At 37.0% G+C, this 12,788-nt stretch overlaps 1 protein-coding gene across 2 annotated transcripts in view; it reads left to right on the forward strand.

Moving 5' to 3' along the window:
* The first annotated feature begins 483 nt into the window (after nucleotides 1–483).
* Nucleotides 484–12,788, forward strand: part of Ca-Ma2d (Ca[2+] channel Muscle-specific alpha2/delta subunit) — a 95,782-nt gene continuing 83,477 nt past the window's right edge. For both annotated transcript variants that reach the window (XR_010949452.1, XM_067765240.1), the window contains exon 1: nucleotides 484–1,693. Coding sequence is in view for 1 of the 2 variants with exons in the window: in XM_067765240.1 (XP_067621341.1) it covers nucleotides 1,560–1,693 (134 nt within the window). In the remaining variant the exon portion in view is untranslated. The remainder of the gene's footprint in view (nucleotides 1,694–12,788) is intronic.

Raw genomic sequence — 12,788 nt, forward strand, 5'->3', positions numbered from 1 at the left:
GTAGCTTGTAATTTTTACAATCACAATAAAGCATTAAAATTTGATTGCATTCATTGATTGTAAAACCAATATTTACTAAAAGAATCTAGACTTCTATTGCGTTTGCCATTAATGTCTATTTACTTATGCTTTGACATTTGTGTAGATAAATGTTGTAGCCAAAGCGCAGGGCACAAAATGGAAACCACAAAAAACACCACAATACTTCCTTTGGCATATTGCGGTCGGAAATGAAAAGAGCCTCAACCAACATGGCCCAAACCGAATTGGGTTGAGTAAGAAATTACGCTCAGGCGAAACATTGCAAAATAAAATGAATGAAATATTTGAAAATGAAATACCCTCTTACCTAAAATCTCGCGAGTCAAAGGCACGAGATGTGGCACGAATGCTACAATGAATGAGCAGCGCTGAGCAGACAATTTTCTCACAGCTTCAATGATTTTCCATACTTTTCATACACATTTTCGCTTTTCAGTTTTTCTTTGCTACTCATTGGCAACGGTACGGTGTAACGGTAAAATTGTTTGTATCTTCTAAGTAAATAGTAAATTTAGTAACAGGAAACTGTGTAACCCGGTGCGAGTTTAATAGAATAAAGCAGCAGCAACAACAACACCGATACGGCTAGCTATAATAATAATAATAATACCAGCAACAACAACAACAACATAATATATACAAAACGGCCGAGAAAAACAAACACAACTATACGAATTTTCGAATACGAATACGAATCAGCGCACACACAATCGTACACCGAGTTTTATATATAGAAAATTTACGCACAGCTGAATAATTTCATTTTGGTTAAACAGTGAATTTTTGTCGTTGCGATTTCATTGTGAATTTTTTGGTTATTAGAAAATGTGTTCAACTATCAAATTGTGCAATAAATATATAAAATTAGAGCAAGAAAATAGCAAATTTTTGTTTACATAAAGAAAATATGAGTCTGTGTAATGTCAAAGTTCAGAAGTGATTACTGTTGTTCTTTTAATCATTCGTTCGTCTTGTCAACACTTAAATTTTCGGGACTCCACCCAGTTTTGTGATCAATGAAATAATATGCAAAATATATTTTTTTTAAATTTACATATATACATAAATTCTAATAAGAAGAATCAGTAAACGCACATGTGTAACACAAATAGAAATAATAGCAAGCAATCATATTGTTTTAGTTTTTTTGCCAAAAATAAAAAAATGGGCCAATTGAGGCCATAAATACGTATGCAGCGCGTGTGTCTATGTGTCCAACTTTTCTAAGCTAAGTTAATAAGTTCAATATTCTCCTAAGGCAAAAAGTGTAGTCTTGTGTAAAGTGAGCCCAGTGTAATATTTTGCTATATAAATAATACATCCATCAAATTTTAACTTCATATATATTTATGCTGTTCTGCATATATAATAAGTGTAGTTTGGTACTTAAATAGATATTAAGTGCTATTTCGCCGTCTAGTACTTGGTGGCGTTTCTGTCTATCATCAATTTCGTACGTCGTAGCGACGCCCAGCAGCGCCCGCAATAACAGGGAAAATGCTAGAAAATTGGCCAAGATGTTCACATGCGACAAGTTGATGACACATTTTACTCTCATTGTGACCGCATTCCTGCTACTTCATTGCATTGACTTTTCACCGTTTACGTCGCCAACGTTGCGCGCCGTTGAGGCCACTCCTGAGGATGAAGCGTAAGTTTGGACAATTATGTATTTATTTTTTACTATTGATGAACAGAACGCAGAAACACGCTTTTTTTATTGAAAATACAAGTTCGGATATAAGACGGACTTTGAAGCAAATGTGCGAGGAATGGAACTTTGTCCCAAAAGGCTCGAAACATGTGTATTAAGTTAGGAAAGGTCATTTTGAGAGTAAGCTTAGAGGACTGTCTTCGGCAGAAATGACAGTTTATATGGGGTATAATATATATACTACCGATCCTATGATTTTTTCAGACTATATATTGTTGAAATGCAACCACTATAGCTGTCACTGAATGTCTCTCTTTTCTCTTCATTTTCTTTTCATCTCCCTTTTCTTTTTCTTCCTTTTTTATTTCCATTTCTTTCCTTGCCTTTGTTTTGGTTTCCTTTCATTTCCTTTTTATTTTATTTTAATTATTTTATTTTACTTTGTGTAATTTTATTTTGTTTTTTATATTTTTTTATTATTAAATTTTTTTTTTTTCGTTTTAATTTTATTATTTTGGTTTATGTCATTTTATTTTATTTTATTTTATTTCATTTCATTTCATTCAATTTCATTTCATTTCATTTTATTTTATTTTATTTTGTTTTATTTTATTTTATTTTATTTTATTTTATTTTGTTTCATTTTATTTTTTATTTTATTTTGTTAAATTTTTTCTTTTTGTTTATTTTATTTTATTTCTTTTCAAATTATTTTATTTTTTCTCTTTGTTTATTTTATTTTATTTCATTTCAAATCATTTCATTTCATTTTATTTCCATTTCTTTCCTTGCCTTTGTTTTGGTTTCCTTTCATTTCCTTTTTATTTTAGTTTATTTTAATTATTTTATTTTACTTTGTGTAATTTTATTTTGTTTTTTATATTTTTTTATTAATAAATTTTTTTTTTCGTTTTAATTTTATTATTTTGGTTTATGTCATTTTATTTTATTTTATTTCATTTCATTTCATTCAATTTCATTTCATTTTATTTTATTTTATTTTATTTTATTTTATTTTGTTTCATTTTATTTTTTATTTTATTTAGTTAAATTTTTTCTTTTTGTTTATTTTATTTTATTTCATTTCAATTTATTTTATTTTTTCTCTTTGTTTATTTTATTTTATTTCATTTCAAATCATTTCATTTCATTTTATTTTATTTTATTTTATTTTATTTTATTTTATTTTATTTTACGTTATTTTATTCTATTTTATTTTATCCTTTTCCATCTCTTTTATTTCATTTTATTTAAAAATTTTTTTTTTTACTTTTTTTTATTTTATTTTATTTTTTGTTCACACCGTAATTAGACAAAGAGGATAAAAATCGATGTATATTTGAACGAGTTTTTTGGAGGCAAACCGCTTTTGGCGTCATGCCATCTTCAGTGACATGTGTGGTTCTGATCTGTTGTTGTCGCTTGTTATGTACTGTTTTTACTTATCAATTTGTGTGGCTAGCCGAGGACGGTAAAGCCAGTCATTTTAGTCGTTTGATCTTTTTTCGTGTACGACACTCGAACGTGAAATGACGCCGAGGATGGCACAACGTCGAAACCGGTTTGTCTCCAAGGGATGTCGGAAATTCAACAAAACAAAATGAATTCAAGAAATATGGAATACAGGACTTTGAAAGGGATCAAAACATTTAATGAGTAATCTCAGAACGCTTCCCAAGGCAGCCAGCTTGGAGCTGAATTAAGACCATCTGTAACTTTAGCAATGACTGGTTAAAGCAACCAAGTTCTTGGAAGGATATCCTACAGAGCTGTTATTGAGAATGATGCTACGTATCACAACATTTTGGTAGCGGATACTGTCGACAAAGTCTTCAATGCAGGATTGGTAGCTAACCACGTCTTCTATTTACACTCTGAGAATTGTAGAACTTGAATTTGCCATGAATTTTGTTTAGTTCTTCATTCAACTTAAAGACCAAAAATGGCAACTTTCCTTTAAAAAATATTTGTCCTTACTTACTACTAAAACGTAGATATATTCAAAATGTTCATTGCCCTTAAGCATTTTATCTTTGTCTGTTACTAATCGAGTCATAAAGTCTTAACAAAAATATGTAGCTCCACTTCTTTTTAGCCGCGACTGCCTTCTTTTGACATAAACAGTGCTTTTGACATTTTCTTTACTATCATCATTAATTGGCATTTAAACGCATTTAAACTCGAAGAGTCATCTTATCTTCTCCTGATACCGTCCATGACTCCAAGCCATACATCAGGACAGGTATGATGAGGGACTTGTAGAGCGTGATTTTTGTTTTAGAGAGAGGATTTTACCTTTCGATTGCTTACTAAGTGCTACTACTTGTCAAGAGTTATTTTTTGTTTGGTCTCTAAGCTGGCATTGTTTTGGCTGTTATTGTTGGTTCCCAGATATAGGGGTTATACACAGTCTCGAATTTGTATCCCTCAAAAATTATATTGCTGCCAAGGCGCAAATGCGCTGACAGCAAGTGATATGCCTTGTCTTCATTTACTGCAGAGCTCACTTTTTAATTTTCCTCTTTATTCAATTGTATATTCGTCCTAGACCAATAACATTTGGTATGCGGGTCATATAGAACCGAGTTTAAAGTAATTTTGGAAAAGCAAGCAGTGGCGCGCTTTGAGACTCAATATTTTAATAGAAAAGTATGATGACAGTTTTCGGCATCATTTCGGGACTTTTCCGGATTAGTTCCGCTATAAATTCGGGACTGGTAGGGCTAGTTCGGAACCATGTTCGTAATCATTTCGGGACGATTTCTAGATTACTTCAGGATTATTTCCGGATCGTTTCGCAAAGATGGTTGAAAGCATTTCTTGGTTATTTCCAGATTATTCCAGGACTATTTGAGGACCATTTTAAGATTGTTTTGGGACCTTTTCGAGGCTGTTTCTAAATTTTTTAGGACCGTTTCGGGATCATGTATGAACTGTGATTGAGATATTCTCGGGATCAGCTTTTTGGGTCTTTCGTAATAACATAACCGGGATTATCTTCGTATAGGTTTGGAACTGTTATTGAGATAATTTCGATACTCTTTTGGATCGTTTCGGGAAGGTTTTACGCAGCCATTTCGAGGCTGTTCGAGAATCATAGCGACAAGATTTCTAAGGGAAATGTTGGAACTATCGCCGGACCGTTTCGAAATTGTTGTCGGCACTATTTCAAAATCATTTAGGAATCAATTCGTAAAAAAGTGTTCTCAGAGAACCATAAAATATCAGAATATTTTTTTCTAATTGTGTGTGTATCGGAACTGTTTTCAACATCAATCGGGGCTACGTCGCAATAATTTTGCATTATATTTTCTTCGCGCGGACAGGGCCGCGGATAAAGGCTAGTATTTAATAGAAAAATTAAGACATATGTATATCTTCCAGTTTCTAAAAGTTTAATTATATACCATCAGACCCTGCAAACGTAATCCTGCCCAAATACTGACTATCTTATATTCAAAAAAAATATATTCTTTCCGAGCTTCGTATTTCAATTCTTTGACTCTCTATATAGTAATTTTCATTTCATCATTGTCTGTTTCCTACTCTTCCACTTTCCTCTCAATATTGCTTTTTCTTTTTCTCTAACTTCTTGTTTCCCATTCTCTGCATGTGCCAGTACTCCTACTACGCTGGAAACAAACACGCTTGTAAGGGCTATTAATTCATTTAAGCGTAACAAATATCCAATGGCTGATGGAGAAATTCCGGTGCATTGGGTGAGATTTGGTGAGTTAACTCTTATCCACGCCAACTGCTTGAGCTTTGTCTATGTTCACAAGTCTTGGAATATGGTCTAGGTCACCTTCGTTCCGACAGCTCTCACATATAAAAAACTAAAACATATAAAGTACGACTACGCGAGAGCGGTAGCGGTTATAGTGACGCGCCTATTGTAGGGTTAAGTACTTTGAGGCAATACATACTTTAAGTCACCGCTACCAAAGTTGCGGTGAAGGGAATGCTATATTATGAAGTATAATATCAATTCGGACTCTAAGCTAGTGGATGACTGCATTGAAATCCTTAATGACCTGGGAGCCAAAAAAAAGTTTTGTTAGAATAGGTTCCCGGACATAAGGAACATGAAGGTAATGAACATGCAGATTACCTAGGAAAGCAGGATGTTAAAGCAGCATTCTATGCTCCAGAGCCCTTTCGTGGAGTCACAAAAGCACACACCAGGCAAACCATAAGTAACTGGGGAACAAAACAATGCAGACGCGACTGGATTGACTTCCCAGAGCAAAGATAGGCCAAACTGTTTATACTTCCGGCAACGAAAGTATCAGCCAAACAATTAATCATTAAGCAGGCAGGACCTACGCTCTCACTGGGAACTATACGGGACACTGTGGTCTACGATATAACCTAAGTAAGTTAAAGCTATCCGATACTCAAATTTGTTATTTCTGCGAGCTGGAGGATGAAAGGCAGGTTCATATTCTCTGCGGATGCCTCGCTCTGGCAAGGCAGAGACTCTCCCATCCAGGTGGTGTGACTCTTAATCCCGTGATATGGAGTAAAAAGCCTGAAGAGGTACTTAGATACATTAAAAGCCACCACACACAAAAGTCATGTACAATAGATCTAAACAAAGGTCGCAGCGCTTCCAGGCCTAATAATAATCTATTCGGACAGTCAAGCAGTTATTAAAGAGCTTTCATAAATGGCAATTAAATCAAATTTAAAAGTTTCCAAATTCAAATGACCATATGGCCATTTGAAGGTCAATTGACATTATGTCACCCCACCATTTTCACATGCACACATTGTCAACATTCAACTTCTCGCAGGAATTCATCACCCAAATATTTACACAGCGAGCAACAGCAAAGCAGGATGTTGAGTATGAGACAAGTAGGGGCGGCCACCAACTGCAAGATATACAGGCCTGTTCTGAATTCCGACTCGGAATGAAAAGTAAAACGACATTGATTTCGACTCGGTTTCTATTTGGTGTTCTCAATTCCGATTGTAAAAAATCGATTCGAAGTCGATTTCGAATCGTTTTCATTCCGATTCGGTAACCAGTTTAATCAGCTGTTTTTGTTTATGTGTTTTGTTTTAAGTATCATAAAATTTTATTTTAATTAAAAAATGCCTGCAGATATGGTTTTTGGATGCGCAGACGCAAGAAGACGTGCTATTGTGCGTGCGAATCGTAAAAATGCGCTGGATCGGAATTCAGAACAGGTCGACTTCATTTCGATCAGCATCGATTTGTTTGCCTAATAGATTTCTTGATAGAAGTTTTTAAAGAAAGATTTATTATGCCAATTTAACTCAAATTTAAACGAAAACAAGTAAGGAAGGCTAAGTTCGGGTGTAACCGAACATAACATACTCAGTTGAGAGCTATGGAGACAAAATAAGGAAAATCAATCTGGGGTAACCCTGGAATGTGGTTGTATAACATGTGTATCAAATGAAAGGTATTAAAGAGTATTTTAAGAGAGAATAGGCCATAGTTCTATGGATGAACGCCATTTAGGGATATCGCCATAAAGGTAGACCAGGGCTGACTCTAGAATTTGTTTGTACGATATGGGTATCAAATGAAAGGTGTTACTGAGCATTTTAAGAGGGAGTGGGCCTTAGGTCTATCGGTGGACGCCTTTTCGAGATGTCCCCATTAAGGTGGACCAGGGGTGATTCTATAATGTGTTTGTACGATATGGGTATCAAATGAAAGCTGTTAATGAGTATTTTGAAAAGGAGTGATCCTTAGTTCCATAGGTGGACGCCGTTTCGAGATATCGCCATAAAGGTGGACCAGGGGTGTCTCTAGAATGTGTTTGTACGATATGGGAATCAAATGAAAGGTGTTACTGAGCATTTTAAGAGGGAGTGGGCATTAGGTCTATAGGTGGACGCCTTTTCGAGATATCGCCATTAGGGTGGGCCACGGGTGACTCTAGAATGTTTGTACGGTATGGGTATCAAACGAAAGGTGTTACTGAGCATTTTAAGAGGGAGTGGGCATGAGGTCTATAGGTGGACGCCTTTTCGAGATATCGTCATTAGGGTGGGCCAGGGGTGACTCTAGAATGTGTTTGTACGATATGTGCATCAAACGAAAGGTGTTACTGAGCATTTTAAGAGGGAGTGTGCATTAGGTCTATAGGTGGACGCCCTTTCGAGATATCGCCATTAGGGTGGGCCAGGGGTGACTCTAGAATGTTTGTACGATATGGGTATCAAACGAAAGGTGTTACTGAGCATTTTAAGAGGGAGTGGGCATTAGGTCTATAGGTGGACGCCTTTTCGAGATATCGCCATTAGGGTGGGCCAGGGGTGACTCTAGAATGTGTTTGTACGATATGGGTATCAAATGAAAGGTGGTAAGGAGTATTTTAAAAGGGAGTAATCCTTAGTTCTATAGGTGGACGCCTTTTCGAGATATCGCCATAAAGGTGGACCAAGGGTGACTCTAGAATGTTTGTACGATATGGGTATCAAACGAAAGGTGTTACTGAGCATTTTAAGAGGGAGTGGGCATTAGGTCTATAGGTGGACGCCTTTTCGAAATATCGCCATTAGGGTGGGCCAGGGTGACTCTAGAATGTGTTTGTACGATATGGGTATCAAATGAAAGGTGGTAATGAGTATTTTAAAAGGGAGTAATCCTTAGTTCTATAGGTGGACGCCTTTTCGAGATATCGCCATAAAGCTGGACCAAGGGTGACTCTAGATTGTTTGTACGGTATGGGTATCAAACGAAAGGTGTTACTGAGCATTTTAAGAGGGAGTGGGCATTAGGTCTATAGGTGGACGCCTTTTCGAGATATCGCCATTAGGGTGGGCCAGGGTGACTCTAGAATGTGTTTGTACGATATGGGTATCAAATGAAAGGTGGTAATGAGTATTTTAAAAGGGAGTAATCCTTAGTTCTATAGGTGGACGCCTTTTCGAGATATCGCCATTAGGGTGGGCCAGGTGTGACTCTAGAATGTTTGTACGATATGGGTATCAAACGAAAGGTGTTACTGAGCATTTTAAGAGGGAGTGGGCATTAGGTCTATAGATGGACGCCTTTTCGAGATATCGCCATTAGGGTGGGACAGGGGTGACTCTAGAATGTTTGTATGATATGGGTATCAAACGAAAGGTGTTACTGAGCATTTTAAGAGGGAGTGTACATTAGGTCTATAGGTGGACGCCTTTTCGAGATATCGCCATTAGGGTGGGCCAGGGTGACTCTAGAATGTGTTTGTACGATATGGGTATCAAATGAAAGGTGGTAATGAGTATTTTAAAAGGGAGTAATCCTTAGTTCTATAGGTGGACGCCTTTTCGAGATATCGCCATAAAGGTGGACCAAGGGTGACTCTAGAATGTTTGTACGATATGGGTATCAAACGAAAGGTGTTACTGAGCATTTTAAGAGGGAGTGGACATTAGGTCTATAGGTGGACGCCTTTTCGAGATATCGCCATTAGGGTGGGCCAGGGTGACTCTAGAATGTGTTTGTACGATATGGGTATCAAATGAAAGGTGGTAATGAGTATTTTAAAAGGGAGTAATCCTTAGTTCTATAGGTGGACGCCTTTTCGAAATATCGCCATTAGGGTGGGCCAGGTGTGACTCTAGAATGTTTGTACGATATGGGTATCAAACGAAAGCTGTTACTGAGCATTTTAAGAGGGAGTGGGCATTAGGTCTATAGGTGGACGCCTTTTCGAGATATTGCCATTAGGGTGGGCCAGGGGTGACTCTAGAATGTTTGTACGATATGGGTATCAAACGAAAGGTGTTACTGAGCATTTTAAGAGGGAGTGGACACTAGGTCTATAGGTGGACGCCTTTTCGAGATATCGCCATTAGGGTGGGCCAGGGGTTACTCTAGAATGTTTGTACGATATGGGTATCAAACGAAAGGTGTTACTGAGCATTTGAGAGAGAGGGGGCATTAGTTCTATAGGTGGACGCCTTTTCGAGATATCGCCATTAGGGTGGGACAGGGGTGACTCTGGTATGTTTTTGTACGATATGGATATCAAATTAAAGGTATTAATGAGGGTTTTAAAAGCGAGTGGCCCTTAGATGTATATGTGAAGGCGTTCTCGTGATATCCACCAAAATGTGGACCAGGTGATCCAGAAAATCATCTGTCGGGTACTGCTAATTTATTTATATATGCAATACCACTAACAGTATTCCTGCCAAGATTCCAAGGGCTGTTGATTTCGCCTTGTAGAACTTTTTCATTTTCTTCTACTTAATATGGTAGGTGTCACACCCATTTTACAAAGATTTTTCCAAAGTTATATTTTGCGTCAACAAACCAATCCAGTTACCATGTTTCATCCCTTCTTTCGTATTTGGTATAGAATTATGGCATTTTTTTCATTTTTCGTAATTTTCGATATCGATAAAGTGGGCGTGGTTATGGTCAGATTTCGCCCATTTTTTATACCAAGAAAAAGTGAGCTCAGGTAAGTACGTGGGCTAAGTTTAGTAAAGATATATCGGATTTTGCTCAAGTTATTGTGTTAATGGCCGAGCGGAAGGACAGACGGTGGACTGTGTATAAAAACTGGGCGTGGCTTCCACCGATTTCGCCCATTTTCACAGAGAACAGTTACCGTCATAGAATCTATGCTCCTACCAAATTTGAGAAGGATTGGTAAATTTTTGTTCGACTTATGGCAATAAAAGTATTCTAGACAAACTAAATGAAAATGGGCGGAGCCACGCCCATTTTGAAATTTTCTTTTATTTTTGTATTTTGTTGCATCATATCATTACTGGAGTTGAATTTTGACTTAATTTACTTATATACAGTAAAGATATTAAATTTTTTGTTAAAATTTGAATTTAAAAAAATTTTTTTTTAAAAAGTGGGCGTGTTCTTAATCCAATTTTGCTAATTTTTATTTAGCACATATAGAGTAATAGTAGTAACGTTCCTGCCAAATTTCATCATGATATCTTCAACGACTGCCAAATTACAGCTTGCAAAACTTTTAAATTACCTTCTTGTAAAAGTGGGCGGGGCCACGCCCATTGTCCAAAATCTTACTAATTTTCTATTCTGCGTCATAACGTCAACCCATCTACCAAGTTTCGTCGCTTTATCTGTCTTTTGTAATGAGTTATCGCACTTTTTCGGTTTTTCGAAATTTTCGATATCGAAAAAGTGGGCGTGGTTATAGTCCGATATCGTTCATTTTAAATAGCGATCTGAGATGAGTGCTCAGGAACCTACATACCAAATTTCATCAAGATACCTCAAAATTTACTCAAGTTATCGTGTTAACGGACGGACGGACGGACGGACGGTCGGACGGACGGACGGACGGACGGACGGACATGGCTCAATCAAATTTTTTTTCGATCCTGATTATTTTGATATATGGAAGTCTATATCTATCTCGATTCCTTTATATATGTACAACCAACCGTTATCCAATCAAACTTAATATACTCTGTGAGCTCTGCTCAACTGAGTATAAATACATACAACTCTTCCAAATAAAATGAAGAATTAAAAAAAAAATATTTGAAAGACAAATATCGCAACATTTGTGTATAATCTGCCAATTAATTTTCATTCCGACTGCTCAGAGGCATACTTTTCAAACCGATAATTTTTGGTCGGAATCGAAATTGAGAACACCAATCCATTTCGATTCCGAAAAAATTGATAGGAATCGGAATTCAGAACAGGCCTGATAATGTAATGTAATTGTCTGCTTCTTCTTTACGTCAAGGCACGCGAATGTTGTCTGTTTCTGACATTAAAATATTTTTTGTTTTTATTGTTTTATATTCATTGAATAAAAATGGTTAAATTGAAGGAAATGGTTATAGCCGCGTACTCCCACATACTCACACATACACACACAAACTATGTTGAATAGAAATGACAAATTAATATATAAAAGACGAGATATATATGCCTAGCTGGAAAACCTTTGAAGAGTATGTAGATATGTATGTATTTAATAGCACAAAAGAAAACGAAAACGTGCAATTAATAGCGAATTACTTAGCATGAGTAAAAAATGTGGGAAGAAGTGTAAGGAGTAACGCCTAGCTGATTGGGTTGTGGAATGGTTTGCAGGATTACCTCGGCATGATAGCAAGTACAGTCATGTGGATTGACTGAACTATTGCATTTCACGTGAGGACGTAAGATCTCTTCATAACTAAATGTGGAGCTAAGAAAATAGAAATCATCGGCAGAACCTTAAGCCTCGCGCAAACAGTCGTACACTGGCTTTTCGACAGCAGAGCCAGCTATGCGATTATACATATGCAGCAGCAAACTCAACCAGTTAGTCAGCAGCCAGTCTTATTGCTTCTGCTGGTATCCCATCTGGTCCTGGCGCTTTTCCGGGCTTCATCCTGTTCATAGTCGTTTTTAGCTAACATTCACTGAACGGTTGCACGTCGTGGTCTTCGTGAGCGGCGTGGTCACCTTCTCTGTTTGTTCGAGTGAGGAACAGAGCATTTAATATAATTCACATCTTTTCCTCATCCATCGTTTGATCGGTACCCTTATCCCCAAGGATCACGATTAAATTCTTTGCAAAGCTTTTTCCAGCATTAAGTTTCTTTGCTTTAGGTGGCACCGAGAGCCTTTTCTGCTCTTTTGTAAGCCTCATGCTCTAGAGCGCCGGACCTGCTGCGTGCGCGGGTTGCCAGACTTCGCATTCTGTGGCAATTTCACTACTCTGCCAGTGCATTTGCTATTTACCTCTCCTAGGTCCTTTTCGTGGCATTCTGGTTCAGGCAGCGCATGATCGATTATCTGTTGTGCGCTCTCATGTACAAAAGTGCAGAACTTTGTAGCGTCAACCTTAGTGTCCTCCCATCTTATTTTCATACGGGGCGCTCTCCCTGTCTGACATTCCCGTGGGTCATTAAGATGAAAGGTGACGTAGTTATGGTCGCGATGGATCCAACCTTTTTAGCTACTTTATTATATCTGCGATGACGTTCGCACATCTGCCCACCGAATGTTTTGGGAGTGTTATCTTCCCCCAATTAAGCTCAATAGTGATGTGATGACGTGTTTGTACGAAATGCCTGGCCTTGATTTCGATTTATTTTAACTATTTTAGGATTAGTATTAAATTGGTTC

Source organism: Eurosta solidaginis, chromosome 2 (assembly GCF_040869045.1).
Source record: "Eurosta solidaginis isolate ZX-2024a chromosome 2, ASM4086904v1, whole genome shotgun sequence".
NCBI lineage: Eukaryota > Metazoa > Arthropoda > Insecta > Diptera > Tephritidae > Eurosta > Eurosta solidaginis.